Source organism: Phascolarctos cinereus, unplaced genomic scaffold, assembly GCF_003287225.1.
Source record: "Phascolarctos cinereus isolate Bilbo 61053 unplaced genomic scaffold, phaCin_HiC Scaffold_2;HRSCAF=192, whole genome shotgun sequence".
In the NCBI taxonomy this organism is placed as follows: domain Eukaryota; kingdom Metazoa; phylum Chordata; class Mammalia; order Diprotodontia; family Phascolarctidae; genus Phascolarctos; species Phascolarctos cinereus.
In genome coordinates, this window is record NW_027555625.1 from 268,250,157 (window position 1) to 268,267,711 (window position 17,555).

Below are 17,555 nucleotides of genomic sequence, written 5' to 3' on the forward strand. Positions count from 1 at the left end.
CCTCCCCTCCCCACAGTGCTCTCCTCCCATCCCCTTACTTCCCCGCGTTGGGCTCATACGGGACAAATTCTTTTGAGGAACCCAGGACCCAATTCCCTGGGATCTCGGGGTGGCCACTTTGATGCTGCCCACCACCCGGTGCGGAGAGGAGGAAGCACCATGCTTCCTCTTCCCCTCCTCCTAAATTTGATCCTCGTGGTTAACTCTCCTGGGAGAGTCCAAAGGCGGGACTTAAGCCCGGGATACGGGATAAAGTTTTGCAAACTTTGGAAGCGGGTGCTGGGGGCATGCCCAGCCGGGCAAAGCACTCCTAGACACTGAGAAAAATAACAAGAAGCTTGAAGAGAGGGGAAGTGAAAAGGGTGGTCAGAATGTAGGGTGAAAAAGTGCCTACTCTTAATAGCCAGGCTCTGTGGCGCAATGGATAGCGCATTGGACTTCTAGCTCCGTGACTTCTGAAGTCATTCAAAGGTTGTGGGTTCGAGTCCCACCAGAGTCGCGTTTTGAAGAGTACTTTCCGCTGCTGGGAACGTTTTATAAAAGTCTTTGGAAGCTCTGTTGTAAATGTGGCAGAACCCTTGAAGAGCAAATTTTGGAAGATTAGGTCACTGTCTACGCATTCGTGCAAAGTTCATACTTTGAGATAGCAGCTTGATGTGGTGGAAATGATAGCCTACTTAGTTCTGCCACTAAAAAGCCTACTCTGTGTCACAGTTTTCCTCATCTGGTAAATGAGAAAGAATTGAGCCAAGGTTACTTCCAAGCTCCAAACTTCATAGTCTCGAGTCTATATACTCACATGCATGCCTTCTTGGTTTCCTTCCTCCCTGGAAAGCAGGAAACAATAATAGTAATTCACATGTACATAGTGCATTCAAAGCACTGCCCTCAAAACAACCCATATTACTGATTAGGAAATAATCCGTGAGAGGTTAAGAGAAGATCACCCTCACAATCAGTAAGCTTCATTTGGACCCAGGTGTCTGGCTCAAGTCCAGCACTCCATCCACTATATACTACTTCTCACCTATAGTTGAGGCAGCATGGTGCTATGGAAAGAAAATAGCTAGCATTTATATGGCCCCTATAAGAACTTTACAAAAATATTATCTCATTTGATCCTCATAACTATTCTAGGAGGCAGATGCTGTTATTATCTCCATTTTATAGTTGAGGAAACTGAGTCAGAGGTTAAGTGACTTGTCCAAGGTCACACAGCTAGTAAGTGGCTGAATATGGATTTCAGCTAAGGTCTTCCAGATTCCCAGACCCAGCACACTATCCACTGGGCCACCCAGCTTCCCCATAGTGTACTTAACTTTGGAATCAGAGCCTGTGGGTTTGATATTTACTATGAAACTTTGGGCAAGTCATTTAACTTCTTTTGGCCTCAGTTTCCTCATCTATAAAATGGATCCTGACCCTGACATTCACTGTCACTGTGACTTTAGATAAGTCACTCTTTAGGCCTTCTTTAGGCCTTGGTTTCCTCCTCTGTAAAATACTGGACTTGGTCCTTAGCTGGATCTAAGGTCCACAGTGAAACTCTAAATCTACGGAAACATTTAAATATTTAACATTTAATATATTGATTTCATCTTATTTTTCCACCTGCTGCCTGATGAAAAAAAACAACAACAACAGTAAAATAAGGCACAAAGACCTTGACTTAACCCAGGTTAGAACACTTATGCAGCCTTGCTTCCAAGCATAGAATCAGCAAGTCTCATCTTTGGAAGAAATGTTGAAGATCAAATCCAACCTTTCACCCAGAGCAGGGATTGACTTTACAGCATCTCCACAGGTGTTTAGTTAGCCTTTGTGCAAACATTTCTCCTGACCCAAAGATAACAGCAAAGCAACTTGTTCCACTGTGGGACAGTACTGATTTCATTTCGGCATGAGATCTGCCTCCCTAGTAACTTCTACACCCATGGGGGCAGTTCTCCTTTCTGGACCTACATGGGATAAAGCCCCGAACTCTCCTTTGCTTGACTTTTCTTTATCTATTTGAAGATAACAATTTCCCCTACCTCCACCCCCTGCCCAGTCCACTCAAGCGTAAACATCCTCCCGACTTTAAAGCATTGTTCAGATGGTGTGGTTTCTGGACCTTTCATATATATCATTCTCATCTGAATATGCTCTGGTTTTCGTACCTCCCTCTCAAAATGTGGTCCCAAAGACAGGACACAATACTCCAGAAGTGGTCTGATCAGGGGGGGACTGAAGGGCACCGCCTTTGATCATATTCTAGGAATTTTGCTTAGGATCATACATTAACTTTGTTTGTTTGCTTACACAAGTCTTCCATTGGTTCCACCAGACCAGTGCTTGGATGACTTGGTTGTTTTAAGGGGGACATCTGGCTAACAATTCTCGGAGTCATAATGAGCTAGTGCAAGCAATAAAAGATGTACAAAATGCTGTGAGACTTTGGAAGGAAAAATCACTTCTAGCTGGAGTGACCAGATGGGTCTTGAAGGATAGGCAGGGATTTGACAGGTGGAACTGGATAAGGAAGACCGTGCCAAGAACTGTCTGTATTAACAAAGATGAAATGGTGGCAAACCAGAGGGCTGTTCAAGGAATAGTGAGTGGTCCACTTTGACTGGAGTATAGGGCTGTCAAACTGGTACTAACTAGTGGGATATCGGGCTAGAAAGGTAGGTTGGAGCCAAATCTTGGAGGACCTGGACTGCCAGGCTGAGAGATTTTTAGGAGGGGGAGATTGAAAATTTCTAAGCAAAGGAGTAATATGGTAAAACCATGCTTTAGCAAGATTACTCTTCCAAAATGCTAGCACATTCTTATCTTCAGCTTTTTTTTTTCTTTTGGTAAGGCAATTGGGGTTAAGTGACTTGCCCAGTCACCCAGCTAGAGTGTTATGTGTCTGAGACTAGATTTGAACTCAGGTCCTTCTAACTCCAAGACCAGTGCTTTATCCATCACACCACCTAGCTACCCCTTTGAGCTCTTTTTAAATACACTCCTCAGCCACCAACGCTTATTAGAGTACTTCCTCAGGACAGACATTTTGCAAGCTTCCAAGATGACACCTTATCTCATGTAGGCTTTGTTTTACATTGATGTCTTTCTGTTTAGGAAACCCCTTTATCTTAGCCTATTTTCAGCATATTTCTTATGTTGGGTTATTTTTGCAGATGACTGATCTTATTCAATTATAATTATTATTTTTTTGCTTCAGTTCCAGAAGGTATTATATCTTTCCCAAATTCTGGGAAGGCACCTTGTTTGGCCCCTCCAGATCTGCTATGCACTGAATGCCAATATGTTGTCCAATCATACACTTTTTAAAAGCTTACTTTGTAGGGGTACTAGGTGGCACAGTAGTTACAGCACCAGCTTTGGAGTCAGGAGGATCTGCGTTCAAACCTGCGCTCAGACACTACAACTATGTGACCCTAGGCAAGTCATTTAATCCTCATTGCCTTAAAAAAAAAAGCTTATAAAAATGATAGCTCACGTATGTATAGTACTTTGTTTAGAAAATACTTTCCTCACAACTCTGTGAGGTAGGTAGTGTATTATCCTCATTTTGCAAATAAGAAAACTAAGTCTCAGAAAAAAAAAAGTAAGAAGTGACTTGAAGTGACTAGCCCAGGGTCACACAGCTGCTCTATGTCAGAGCCAGGTCCAGTTTTTTGACTACATTATGATGTTTCTAAAAAGTACTCTTTAGGGTTCTAGCATTTGTCACTCCGTCAATACATACTGATATAATAATAAGCCATAATCCTCTCACTTAGGACTCTACAAAGGAAATAACATCAATGTTAAATCAAATTGCTTAAAAGTGAATTAAAACCCTGTCAAAGATCTGAATTGGTTTAGGGCCTTGCACATGGTAGGGCCTTGCACAAGTTCAACAGATTTATTGATTTAGATTTGCATAATTCCTTGGTATGCTTGGAGTGCTGCTTGCCCTGGCCCTGGAAGTATGTACGTATACATACATATACACACACAAAATTGTGCCCTGGCTGGTTGCTAAATGGCCTCTTGGTTAACTAAATATTGGTTGATTTCAGAAACCTGGTACTGAGTTACTAGACCACCACAGACCAACTTCAGGAATGTCCATGCACATCTAACAACAGAGAAAAAGCAGTGAATCCCAACCTCCATTCTATTGTCTCTTATTTGCTTTTTTTTTGGGGGGGGGCTAGGTAATAAGGTTAAGTGACTTGCCCAGGATCACCCAGCTAATAAGTGTCAAGTGTCTGAGATCAAATTTGAACTCAGGTCCTCCAGACTCCAAGGCCAGTGCTCTATTCACTGCACCACCTACCTATTCCTCATCTTCCCTCATTTGCAAACCAACCATTGGCAACCTGGGAATTAGACCATGTGACAAAGTTATGTCAGAGCATGCTTATCCAGTCCACACTCTATCACCAACAGAGACCCCGAAGGACTAGAGGACGGTATGATTATCTTCCTTGACATCAACCTCAAAAGTTAGGTCCTTTCCAGATTCCCTTAGGAATTTGTCACCCACATTTGTCCTAACTTAAAAAAAAATTTCCTGCCTGTACCAATTCATTTTCCTCTCCCCAGGTTAAATACTATTTTTTTATATTTTTTTTAAGTAACAAGTTTTTTTAAAAAAAATAATCTCTCTCCTACTAAAACCCCACCAACTGAGCAATTTTTAAAAAAATGAAAAATGAAAAACAAATTCTCCAGATATGACCCCTTCATCTTCAACTCATCCTGTCCCCTTTATATATCTATCTATATCTATATCTATATACATACATATAATTTTTTGCCTCCAACTACACTAATGCTGGCAAAGGTCTCACGAGTTATAAATGCCCTTTGGGCATAGTTTCATATTGTTCTCCAGAATGGTTGGATCAGTTCACAACTCCACCAACAATGCATTAGTGTTCCAATTTTCCCACATCTTCTCCAGCATTTATCATTTTCCTGTTTTATGTTATGTTAGCCAATCTGATAGGTGTGATGTGGTACCTCAGAGTTGTTTTGATTTACATTTCTCTAATCAATAGTTGTTTAGACCATTTTTTCATATGATTATAGGTAGCTTTAATTTCTTCATCTGAAAACTGCCTATTCATATACTTTGACCGTTTATCAATTAGAGAATGACTTGTATTCTTATGAATTCTTATAAAAACATAGTTCTCTATATATTTTAGAAATGAGGCCTTTATCGGAGACACTGGTTGTAAAACTTCTTTCCCAGTTCTCTGCTTCCCAATCTTGGTTGTATTGGCTTTGTGCAAAAACTTTTCAATTTAATGTAATCAAAATTACCCATATTGCATTTCATAATGTTCTTTATCTCTTTTAGCCATGAATTCTTCCATTCTCCGTAACTTGTTTACCCTTTAATTAGATATAAATTCTCCCAGTTGGGTGGGGTATCCAAGATTGAGGAGAATGTCTCATTGTCAGGCCAGTCCTTCTCAAGAACTAAGCTTTGAATAAGGAAACAGAAAGGGGAAAAAACTCTGGATTCCCACCCACCTCCCATTAATAATTGGTTATTAATAATAATTTTTCTGTTTCCATTCTGATTTTTTTCTACATTAGATTTGTTTGTGCAAAATCTGTTACATTTTATGTGCTATAATCAAAACTGTCCATTTTATCTTTGGTGACGAGTTTAGTTATGAATTCTTCCCCTATCCATTCATCTGAGAAGCAATTTCTTCCTTTTCCTCTAATTTACCGTTGACCTTTTGTATCTAGGTCATGGATCATTTTTGGATCTTACCTTGGTGGATAGTGTGAATGTTGGTCTGAGCCTAATTTCTGCCGGACTGCTGTTCTGTCTTTCCAGAAGTTTTTGTTAAACAGTGAGTCCTTTCCCTAGTAACTGGGATCTTTGGGAAAGGGAGGGGAGAGGAAGGGAAGCAAAGAGAAGGGAAGAGAATAAGCATTTATATAGCACCTACTATGTGCTGAGTACTCTACTAATTAATTTTTTTATAATTTTTTTTATTTGATCATCACAACCACCCTGCAAGGTAGGTTCTTACAGATAAGGAAACTGAGGCAAACAGAGGTTAAGTGTTCATCAAACACTATATTAATTTGTTTACTTCAATATGTTGTGTACCTAATCTATTCCACTGATCAACCTTTTTTTTTTAAATAACTAAAGCCGTGCCATTTTAATACTATTTTTTTAATATTGTCTGAGATCTGGTACTCATAGACTCTTCCTTTCCACTTTTTTCATTATTATCCTTCAGATTCTTGGCTTTTTATTCCTCTCTATGTATTTTGTTGTGATTTTCCCTAGCTCTACAAAATATTTTGGAAGTTTGATCACTGAATATGCAAATTAATTTAGGTAGTACTGCCTTTTTTTTTTTGCTTTTTTTTTGGGGGGGTTAAGTGACTTGCCCAAGGTCACACACAGCTAGTAAGTGTTACGTGTCTGAGGCTGGATTTGAACTCAGGTCTTCCTGACTCCAAGGCTAGAGCTCTATTCACTATGCCACCTAGCTGCTCCATACTGTCATTTTTGTTATATTGGCTGGACCCACTTATGAGCAATTAATGTTTCTCCAGTTATCCGTGTTTTTATTTATTTTATAGTTAGATTCTTATAGTCCCAGAATGATCCTCCTGTACCGTCTTAGAAATAATGAGTCATCTAAATTTATGGCTCATACACTCTGTGTGAAGTAGGGCAGTGTGTTAAGATGGAAAGAACCTTAAGTCTTAGAACCAGGAGAATCTTGAGTTTGAATTCTGCCTCTGCTATTAGTTATTAACCAGTGGCAAGTCACTTAATCTTTCTGAGCCTTGGTGTCTTTATCTGTAAAATGGGAATGATACCTATAATGTCTATGAGGCTGTAGTGCTGCTTAAATGAGATGCAGTATGAAAAAGTATTTTGTAAATCTTGAAGACCTCTTTAAAGTGCTAATTAAGGCATGTTTTTTTTTTATTTACTCTAAACTCCTAAAGAAGTGCAGAGAAGGCTTCAAGCAGGTGAGCCAGAAGCCAGTCAGGCAGGAGCCAGACTACCAACCTTAGGGCACACAGTGAGGAGAGGCAGCTGCAGTCCGGCTTTGTGTGGATACCTATCCCCTAACCACACTATTCCAAAAGGATGCCACACATTCACAGTCCCTACCCCGCCCCATCTCTCCCTCCTTCATTTCCTGGCTCTCATGTCAGGAAAATGCTAGCTCAAAGCTCTTTAGACAAGCCTGGAAGCCTTCACCCAAACCCTCCAGCATGGCTATTGTAGGAATGGAGGGGGAGAATAGAACCTAGAAAACAGGTAAAAAAACTTGGTCTTTTTCCTTAGGATCAAATGTTGGAGTGAGTTCTCAGGACTGCCAGCAAGCCATCTGGCAAAAAAGAAGAAGAGAAACGACTATCTGGGTCCAAAATGGGGCTTTATTTAGACTACGGAACCAACACCCCTCCTTATACCACTTCTGGATCCAGAAAGTTGACATCCCGTTCTCCTGTGCAAACCACCCTACAAGATTCCTGAACTTGGAGGGAAGGGGAGAGAAAAGGGTGAAAGAGCGGGAGAAGTAAGATGAAGTAGAAGGGATTCTTCCAGGGGAAAGCAGAGGAAATTAAATAAATTCATGGAGCCATGGATTCCTGATAAATCCACAGAATTCTCTGTGTTGCGCCCATTCAATTCCAGTTATATGGCAGTAGTGGATTGCTTCTGGCCTACTGCAGAGATTTCTTCTGAACAATAAGCAGATTCCTTTTATTCCCATATCTCTTTTGGGAGATAAGGGGATACACATGTCCCTTTAAGGTCACTTTTAGAACTTTCTTCATTCCTTTACCTGGGGCTAGAAGTCCCAGGGTACAGAGTGCAAAGGTCCCGGGCAGGGCAGCCTGTTACCCAATGGCACAGGGTTGGCATGAACTATTGGATCAGATCTTTGGGGACTGAGTACGGCCTGTCCACACAATAGGGGGTGGAGTGATGCCTAGCTCCTCCCGAAGGGCTCCTATGGGCTGCTCCCACCGTTGTTCATAGTAGAGGCTAAGGATGCATCGGGAGTTTCGGCCATTCTGAACTGCCCAGGGGATCAGCTCTGATATCAACACCTTCAGCTTCCTGTGGAGACAGGGAAGAATTCATTATGTCAACCCCATCCCATACTTCCCCCATATGACATCTGTCCAGCTGTAAAGAAATTGCTAAGGTCTAAATGCAGGCACTGACAGGGTTCTGGCTTTTGCTCCTATCTCCTGCCTCTCTGCCCTCCAGCTCTTCTTCCTGCCTGGACACACATACAAGAGGCCACAAAGGAACTTACTTGGCACTGAGTCGGATGGGTCCGAAGGCAGCTCCTAAGACACACATAGGTAGGCCTGTCTGGATAGCTTCAAACCACTTAACCACAACTTCTCCTAGCCAAAAGGAAAAAAAAAATTGGTAGTGATAGGGACAGGCCACACATCACCGTATAGTGGAAGCAGCAAAGTATCCTGAGAGCCAGGAGACAGCATGTACCAGGAAGGGCAAACCACCATCTCCTCCCCTTAGCTCCTTATGGAGAGAGCCCAGAGACCTGAACCTCCAGGCTACTAGCTCTGCTTCTAGCTCAGGCCCTATCACCTTCATTAAGGGGAGCAACCACCATATGCAACCAGCGTATCACCACTGTTGACCCATTGCCACCAATGAGAAGGTAGGCCCAAGAACCTGGGGAATGGCAGCACTTCCCTCTGCTTCTCCCCGATCCTGCCACTGGTTCTGCTTCCTAGCCCAATTCCCAAAGTCATCATCCCCATTTGAATGTGAACTCCTTCAGGGCATGGAATTCTTTCTTTTTCTATCTGTATCCCTAGTGCTTGGTATGTAATAAACACTTAATAAATGCTCATTCATTCATTCATTCATGTGATGCTCAAGTTGGGCTGCACAGCTTAGAGGAGGGGGAATCAGGAGCTGGTCAAACTCACCTGGTTCCTGTAATAGTTTGGCCAGGGCAAGGTACTGGCTCCCTTCCTGATCTGATGCTTTCACAGTTCTTGTCCCTTTGGATTTAAGATGTTCAGACAAGCCACCCCACCCCAACCTCCCAGGCTTTGTGCCCACCAGAATGGAATGAGTACTCACGCACCAAGCATGTTGGTGGGCATTCCCAAAAGGGTATGGAGTAGGTCATGAACTTCACGGTAACGCTGGATCACGTAAGCAAGCTCCTCATTATCCACAAAGCGTGTGGGAGCTCGTGTATCTGGGGATACCCTCTGAAAGCCATACACCACTCAGTCATATCAACTCCCCTAGACCCCTGCTATCAATTCCACATAGGCCAGCTATTCCTCACTATTTCTTGGCCCCAAAGCCCTCTACACATACATAATAATTTAGATCAACATTTGAAGAACTGAGCAATGTCTGCTATGATTACCTCAAAGGCTGTTGTTAGGGGTATATGGACATCTTTAGGATTATTTATATGGGAAATGGAGGTGGGAGAACATGGTGGGGGGGAGAATCATACCACATAGCTCTTGCCTCCAATACCTGTCTCCAGATGAAATCGTTATAATGAACATCAACGACATAATTGAAGGGCAAATGAAAAGTCACAGAAGCACATTACAAATTGAAGGAGGGTTGGGGTATGCAAGGAAGTAGGGTAGTCCCTCTGGTGATAGTAAGGCATGTAGGAGCCGATAAGGCATATAGAAGCCACAGGTCTTTTTTCTTTTAAGCACAAGCACACTGAGCTTCCTCCTCTGCTACTAGGATCTCCTGGAGTTACTGTCCACCCACCGGCAACACCAAGAGTGAGTCCTGAATGCTTGGAATCCTCCAGGTTCAGCCTAGAGATGCCTGGCTTCCTCTTCACTGAATGCACTCGACCCTCTGCTTGCACACAGGACAAGTATTTTCATTTGCTTAATTATTTTGTGGATTATTTCCTCCACAAAGTTCTCCTCTGAGCACAGGATCTGGCAGCTTTTCCAAGCTAGAAAAGCTCTGAGTACTTGACTTTTGATGGCCTGTTGGCCGTGCACCTCCCTCCTTCGGCTCAGAGGAGGCTCTGCAGGGGATGAATTTTTTTAGTCACAGCCCTCACAAAGACCTCTATGAAGGTGTGGAAGAATTGTCAACCGAATCACCAAAGGGTTCACCCATATGTGCTGATGAAATCTCAGCTCCCTTTAGTATTGACAGAAGTATTGCTTTCTTCACTATTAGATTGTCTCTATGTCTTCCCATATCCATGCAGTCTTTGATTATTAGAAGGTCTTAAAAAGAATTTGCTTAGTGGAATGCCAGAAGTAGAAGCCTGATTAAATCTTTGTTGATGACTTTTAATGTCAGGCTCCATGAAGTGGAGCTTAATCACCTTTGGAGCAATTTTGTTACTCCATCCTCTATAGGTTAGCAGAGCCTGAGGCCACAGTTGTGTCACAGCTTGTTGCTACAATGTGGCTAGGGAGTGGGTCAGAAGCTATGCCCTCTTTAGATCCTTGACCCTAGACATCTACCTGGGATACTTTCTGGACAGGTCTCTCCATCAGAGGGATAGGCTGGAAAACCATAATGTCGGGGAACTGGAGAAATCTTCTAGTTTTCAAAAAATACAGGTGAAATCTGGATTAAAGTGAACATGAAGGGCGGCCATGGGATACAGGGTTAAGAAGGTTTCAGGAGATGAAGGTTATGTTAGGTCAGGAAGCTATCTGCAGCCTCAGTGATTATGAAGAGTGGGGGACTAATATGCTCAGATTGACTATGCTTGTATTCTCTTCTATTGGACTGACTGCCTGGAGTCACTGGGTAGCTATGGGTGCCAGGCAGTGGGGGAAAAGAAGACACAGAAAGGAGCCAAAGGCCATGTTTTGCCAGTCTTCTCTTAGCTTGCATAGTCTGCTGATCTGTTTGCCCACAATCAGATGATAAAACCTAGGCCTTCGAGGTCAAAAAGTGAGGGTGCTAATATAGTTACTCCCAGGATATATCTATGGTGGCTTGGGGCTGCTACCAAGGTTCTACCTCTATCTACTCCCATTATCCCCCAGGGCCCAATGTGTATAAGGAACAAACACTCACATTAACATCAAGAAAGTGGGCATACTCCCAACCAAAGGAGCCCTCTGGTAGAGTCCGGAGTTTGTTCAAGTCCAGGGTAGAGAGGTGGATCCGAGGCCGCTCCCTGTGGGGCAGAGGAGAAGATTCAGGAGCTAGAATGGGTGAATTAAGGGGTGGATAAGATTACCAGACATGAGTGACACATAGAAAGCTTATGTGAAATGGACAGCTAGATTAGGCCTTAGAAGAGGATGAATCAGATAGAACTGGAATGGTAGGAAAGCCACAATCCATACACATTTATTGAGCTACTCTGTGCAAGGCACTTTATTAAGAGATGTCAAGGGATGCAAAAGAAGTTTGGGATACTGTCCCTACCCTCAAGAAACTTTTGTGGAAAAAAGGGTGCAAACATGAAAAGATAATTATCAATAGGATGCAGCAGTAGAAAGAGTTTTGGAGTCAGGAAAGAGTCAGATTTCACTTCCTACACTTATTAGGTACATGACTACGAGCTCCCTTTTCCTCATCTGTAAAATGAGAATCACAGCACTGGCAGCAGCTACTTCACAGGGTGGCTATGAGGATCCAATGAGACCATGTGTGCAAATCTTGACTTACTCTACAAAGGTCAGCCATCATAATTATGTCAAGGCAGCATATTTTAAACACAAAATTAGTGGTACTAACAGTTAGTACTCAAGAAGTTCAGAGAAGGGAAAAGAGAGCTCACTATGGCTGGGGTAGTCAGGAAAAATTTCAGGGAGAAGGCATGACTTTAGCTGAGACTTGAGGGATATAAGAATAACTGGAAAGGAGAGTGAAGAGCATTCCAAGAAATGGGAATAGTAGGGCTAAAGAAAGGTTGTGTAAGAAGTAACAGAAAATAAGTTTGGTTTTCCATGATAAAGAATCAAGATTTTATGCTGTAGGCAGTGTTTCATAGAGCAATACCTTCTGTAAGGTTCAAGACAGGGGCAAAGCTAGAAGAGACCAGAGAAGTCATCTCATTCACACCCCTTCATTTTACAGATGAGGAACTGAGGCCAAGAAAGGCTAAGTGACTTGCCCAGGATCACATGGCTAGTAAGTGACTAGGGCAGGATTTGAACTTGACTTCAAGTCTTCCTGACTTCAAGTCCAATACTTTATCCGCTACAACATTTTGCTTTGGTTGAGGAATGTCAGAATCCTCATTCTATTCCCATTCCCAACCCCCCCAATTAAGTAAGACCCATCCCAAGCCCAAGGTAGGACCTACTGCAGGATCTGGGCACCCTCGGGGTCCCTCCTCATCCGGTCCCTTAGTGCCTGCAGAGCTTGGTGTCCTGTGGTCTCACCCAGAACAGCAACCATGTCTGAAAGGACAGAAATGAGATATGTGGAAAGAATGGGGGGAATCTCTTGACCAATTCAAAATGATGATGCGTCGTTCTCCCAAACATTTATGTACTAGGTACTAAGGATATAAAGATGAAAAATGATACTGATTCTGAGTTCAAGAAACTTAATAGAAGCATTAAGATAAGTATATAAAAAAGTATAAGGCAGATTAGGATTAAGTGAAAAGGAGGAAAAATGCAAAGTGATATGAGAATTTTGAGGATGGAAATATCATTTTCAGGTAGGAGAGGATAGGATGGCATTCAAGGAAGGAATTTCATTCATTCATAGAGGAAACAGTCCCCGAGATGAGCCTTAAAAGGTGCAAAGAATTTTAACAGGTAGAAAGAGGTTCGTGGATAGGCTGTATTTATGGAGGTGAATCTTTCCCGAAGACCTAAAATATAGTGTGGTAGAAAGAGCACTAAGCTAAAAACCAAGGGTCCTGGATGTGCCACTGGTTCCTGGCATGGCTTTGGGTCAGGAACTTCACTTGGGCCTCAAATTTCCTCATTTTTAAAATAAGGAGATTGAGTTAGATGATCTCTAAGGAGCCTCCCAGTTCTTGAATTGTATAATTCAATCCATATTAAGTGTTGGAAAGAACTTACACACTGAAGGTCATTGGTTGGGAGTCAGCAGGGCAGGATGGTTAAAGAAGGTTAGAACTGGAAGGAACTTAAGAAGTCATCTCAACCAACCCCCTCATTTTACAGATAAGGGCCGGCAAGCAGGATACTAAAAACAGACAAGGGAGGTGTGACCTGCCAAGGACCTTGGTGATCATCTAATAGCAGGGTGTGGTGGAAAAAGCAGCGAACCTGCCAGCACACATTCAGAACTCATAAAATTTCAACTACAAAACAAAATTTACAAAAACAAAAGACTTAAATAATTAAAAAGATGTTCAATGTTCATGGCTGGGACAAGCCAATATAATAAAAACAATACCACCCAAATTACTCTCCAAATTTAATACTCTATCAAATTATAAAAGGCTACTTTACAGAATTAGACACAATAATAACAAAGTTCATGGAGTAATAACTGGAAAAAAATAGTAAGAGATTTAATAGTAATGTAATAGCAATAATGAAAATAGTAGGAAGGAGGGGCAGCTTGGTGTTATCAAATCTTAAACTAGAGTATAAAGCAGTAATTACCAAAATTACCTGGTATCTGATAGAAAACAGAAATATAAGATCATTAAATTAGATTAGATAAGCAATATCTAGATATAAATGTGTAGAGAGACATCTAGTGCTCAATAAATCCAGGAACACAATTTAGAGAAAACAGTCTGGTGAAAAATGAATTTACGTCAACATGTTATGCTTTATACAACAATAAGTTCCAAATGGATAAACTGTATAAATAATCACACTATTAAAAAATAAGAGAATAGGTTATATCTTTCACAACTACAAACAGGAGAAAAAACTACAGTCAGACATGGCATAAAAAGGATCACAAAAGATAAAATGGACAATTTTGAATAGAAAAAGTGTAAAAGTTTTTGCACAAAAAAAATCAGTGCAGCCCAAATTAGAAAAAAAAAACCCCAACATACAAATTGGGGGGTGGAAATCTTTATATTAAGTAAATGGTTAAAAATATGGCATCCAAAATGCAAATTGAAACAAACAAGTATTTCCCAAGTGGCTAAAGAATATGAACCAACAATTCTCAGAAGCAGGTCTTGCAAACTATTAATTATATTAAAAAGTCCTCAGAATAAATAGAGAAATGTAAATTAAAGCCCTAAGGCATCAGGTCATACCCATCAAAGAGCCAAGATGCTAAAAGATTGGAAAGAGAATTATTTATTGATAGGGCTGTAGGGAAAACATATTAATTCACTGGTTGTCAAACTGTGAATTGGTTTAGCCATTCTGGAAAACAATTTGGAACTAGGCAAGAAAAGTTACTAAGCTGTTTATACCTTTTGACCTGGAGATTCCATTATCAGCCTATGTCTCAAAGAGGGTACAAACAATAAGAAAAGACCCAGATATACAAAAATGTTCATAGCAGCATTATTCATTATAACAAAAATATGGAAACAAAATATGTAACCAATGATTGGAAAGCGGCTGAACAAATTGTGGCATATAAATATATTATGTCATAGAGAATTACAAATTTGAATTCAGGGGAAAATGTAAAGACTTATGAAATTATACAGAGCAGAGAAAGCATAATCAAAAGAAAATAAATTCAGTAACTACAACAATGCAAATAAAGTCAATAAGGAGAGGTAACAACACTATGGTGAATCATGCCAATCAATGTTAGTACCACAGTATTAAAATTTAAGAACTCATTCCTACAAACATCCACTAAATGGTTTCAGGGGGATTGTTCATTGTAAGAGAGCATTTTGAGGTCTAAATATATAATCCTATGATAAAGTGTCCTGGGTCAAAACAAAATGTACCAGTACACTTTAAAAATTCATTAGACTGTAATTCAAAGGTTCCAGATCTGGCACCACTTTGCCCTAAATTGCTTTTTCTTGTCTGAATCTCTATAAAATGAGGTTGTTATAAGTGACTTCTTTTTCTCTTTGTGCTCTAAAGGTAGCATTAGATGGGACCTAGTAGCACCCTGGATAGTCATTAGAGCAGGGTGCTGGAGAGCACAATAATAAACACACCAAACAGTAGTAACCTGCTAGAACTCTGGCAATTAAGTAGTGGCAGAGAACTGTTGTGGGAGTTAGGTGACCTGGGTCCTGTCAATCCCTGAGAATCCCTAAGCTACCCTAATCATTTCATTGGTCTGACTTTTTGTACAAGTTGACATTACTAACTAATCCAAGCTGTGCCACTGACTGACTACGTGGCTATTTTGAGTAGTCACTTTCTCCTTCTGGACCTCAGTATGATCTTTTAGAAAATGACAAGACTGGGTTAGATGATTTCTAAGACCCTAATTTTGGCCTAAAGGTTCACCTCATCAATATAATATATATAATCTCAACTGTCTTCCTTATCCTTCTTCCCAACTAAGAATAAACAGTTTTAAGTATTGAGATTATATGGGTTTAATTATCAAAATGGACAAATGGATTTCTGTGGTTAGTTAGGCAAGCCTGTGTAGAGGAAACTAAAACAGTGGTCTCATAAAACACAGCTCTATAATGAGCACTGGACAGTGAATCACGAGACCTGGGTTCTGGTTCCAGCTCTTCTACTTATTTACTGTATGGCACTGAGGAAACACCACTTCCCCTTCTTTCTAGGTCTGTTTTTTTCATCTGTAAAACAGGGACATAAAACGTTCCCATCCCGTTCAAATGGTGTTAGGGTTCTATCCAGTTCAAGTTACCGGATGGGGTCAGGTGGGTACTTGGGGTAAGTATTAGCAGGGCAGAAGGCTGGCTAGCAGGATATTAAACAAGGCAAAAGTTATCTGACAGTACCCTACACTATAAGTTTGGAAACTTGAAATTTGGTGCTGATTTTGCCATGCACTGAAAATGTCACCTTAGGCATAGTATTTCTCAAATCTGGGTCTGTTTCCTCTTTTGTAAAATGAGATGTCTAAGGTCTCCTCAAGCTCTAAAGTAGGAAGGAACCTCACAATGAAGGACACTGAATGGGGTTTGGAAGCTATTTAGACCTAGGGGATGAACAAGTAAGCAAAGTAGAAGGGGTACAGAGGTCACAGAATCAGAATAGGCCTTTCAGGTCATTTGAGACCAACCTTCTAATTTTATAGACTTTATTCTGGAGAACAAGATATTAAACAGACCACAGCAGCCTGGCCAGGCTTTAGTGACCATGAGTGGTAGAAAACTCTTCGAATTGTGAATCAACAGATTTGATCTCTACAGCTCTGGCTCAGCCACTGATTCTATTTTTAATCACCTTGGGCAACCTGGAATAGCGGTAAAAGAATCAGATTTGGAAGCAGAAAACTAGGATTCAAATCATGGCTCTGCTCCTAAGGCCCTTAAATATTTGGGTTCTTGTCTAACTTTGAGCAAGTTCATTCTATTTCTCTGGGTCTGACTTTTCTGTAAAATGAGATTAGCCTAGAAGATTTCCGAATCCCCTTCCAGGTCTACGGGTGGGGCCTAAGAGGAGAGAAAGGCCATTTGGAACAGGATCAAACGTGGGGCTTTGGTTGAGAGAGGGAGAGGGTGGAGAAAGGAAGACCGGGATCCCGGCCAGGCACTAGTGATCATCGAGTGGCAAAGTGACCCTGCAGGGGTCATGAACGGGGCATCGGGAGGTTTCCTCCTGGCTCTGCCCCTGACCCCACAGGTCACCTAGCTATCGACTAGATTCCCCGTCTCTGGACCTAATCTCCCCAATGAAGGTACTGGATTAACTTATCTTTAAATAAGAATCTGCTCGACCCCTCCCCAGGCTCAGGGTCAGCAGGGTAAGGGTCAAGGCATTGTGAAAAAGTGGGGGAAAGGGCCCCTCTTTTGGAATCGGAGGAGCTGGGTTTGAATGCCAGGTGTCACTTTACTGCCTGTGCAACCTCGGGGAAGCCCCTTAGCCTCTGAGGCTCCGTTTCCTCCTCTGTGCAATGACATGGGTGGACGCGACGACCTCCGCGGTCCCCTGTCGCGCCGGGAAGGCTCACCGTGGCGGTAGGGGTCATACAGCGCCATGCAGGCGGCCCCAGCCGCCAGCAGCGCTTTCTGGAGCGGGCTGGTGGGTATGTGGCCTGGGTAGAGCAGGCCCAGGTCCGTACTGCGGCCGCCCGGGAGTGCCGCCGAGTCGGAAGCGGTGCGACGGGGGCCTAGCTGGGGTCGAGGCAGTAGGCCGGAGAGCCGAGACAGGCGGAGCAGCGTCGCCATGGCAGCGGCCCCTAAAGGAAGAAAGGGCAAAGTTAATCCTCCGCCCAACCAGCTGCGACGGAATCGCGCAGAGGCCAAAATTAGTGCGATCGCGCTCGCCGGCTACCCACTATCTTGTTTTCTTAAGGCTCTCCCGACCCTTCAGAGAGCCACATTCACCTTTCTCCCCTATTCTACTACCATAAGCCTGGAGGGAGGTGCACTCTTCGCAGCAAATGGCTCTTGTTACCTCCAGATTGAACCAGTTCTATTCTCGGCTCCTGAGTCATGTTTCTCTCCGGGACGGTAAGAATGTACCACTTCCGGCCTGGG

General features: G+C 42.2%; 1 protein-coding gene and 1 non-coding gene across 3 annotated transcripts; one reads left to right on the forward strand and one right to left on the reverse strand.

The window, feature by feature from the left end:
- Window positions 1-406: 406 nt before the first annotated feature.
- TRNAR-UCU (transfer RNA arginine (anticodon UCU)) lies at window positions 407-499 on the forward strand. The gene is made up of 2 exons: window positions 407-443; window positions 464-499. It is a non-coding gene; the product is annotated as a tRNA-Arg (tRNA).
- Window positions 500-7,395: 6,896 nt separating this feature from the next.
- COQ4 (coenzyme Q4) lies at window positions 7,396-17,551 on the reverse strand. 2 transcript variants are annotated; one of them, XM_020965639.2, is made up of 7 exons: window positions 17,473-17,551; window positions 17,027-17,254; window positions 12,306-12,402; window positions 11,066-11,168; window positions 9,117-9,246; window positions 8,307-8,400; window positions 7,396-8,104 (listed from the first exon to the last, which is right to left on the reverse strand). In XM_020965639.2, the coding sequence occupies exons 1-7, from the start codon at window positions 17,510-17,512 to the stop codon at window positions 7,918-7,920; spliced, it is 879 nt and encodes a 292-aa protein (XP_020821298.1). In that variant the 5' UTR covers window positions 17,513-17,551; the 3' UTR covers window positions 7,396-7,917. The 2 variants fall into 2 exon arrangements, with proteins under 2 accessions (XP_020821298.1, XP_078006149.1); XM_078150023.1 differs by lacking the exons at window positions 7,396-8,104; window positions 8,307-8,400 and adding an exon at window positions 8,407-9,030.
- Between the last annotated feature and the right edge of the window lie 4 nt (window positions 17,552-17,555).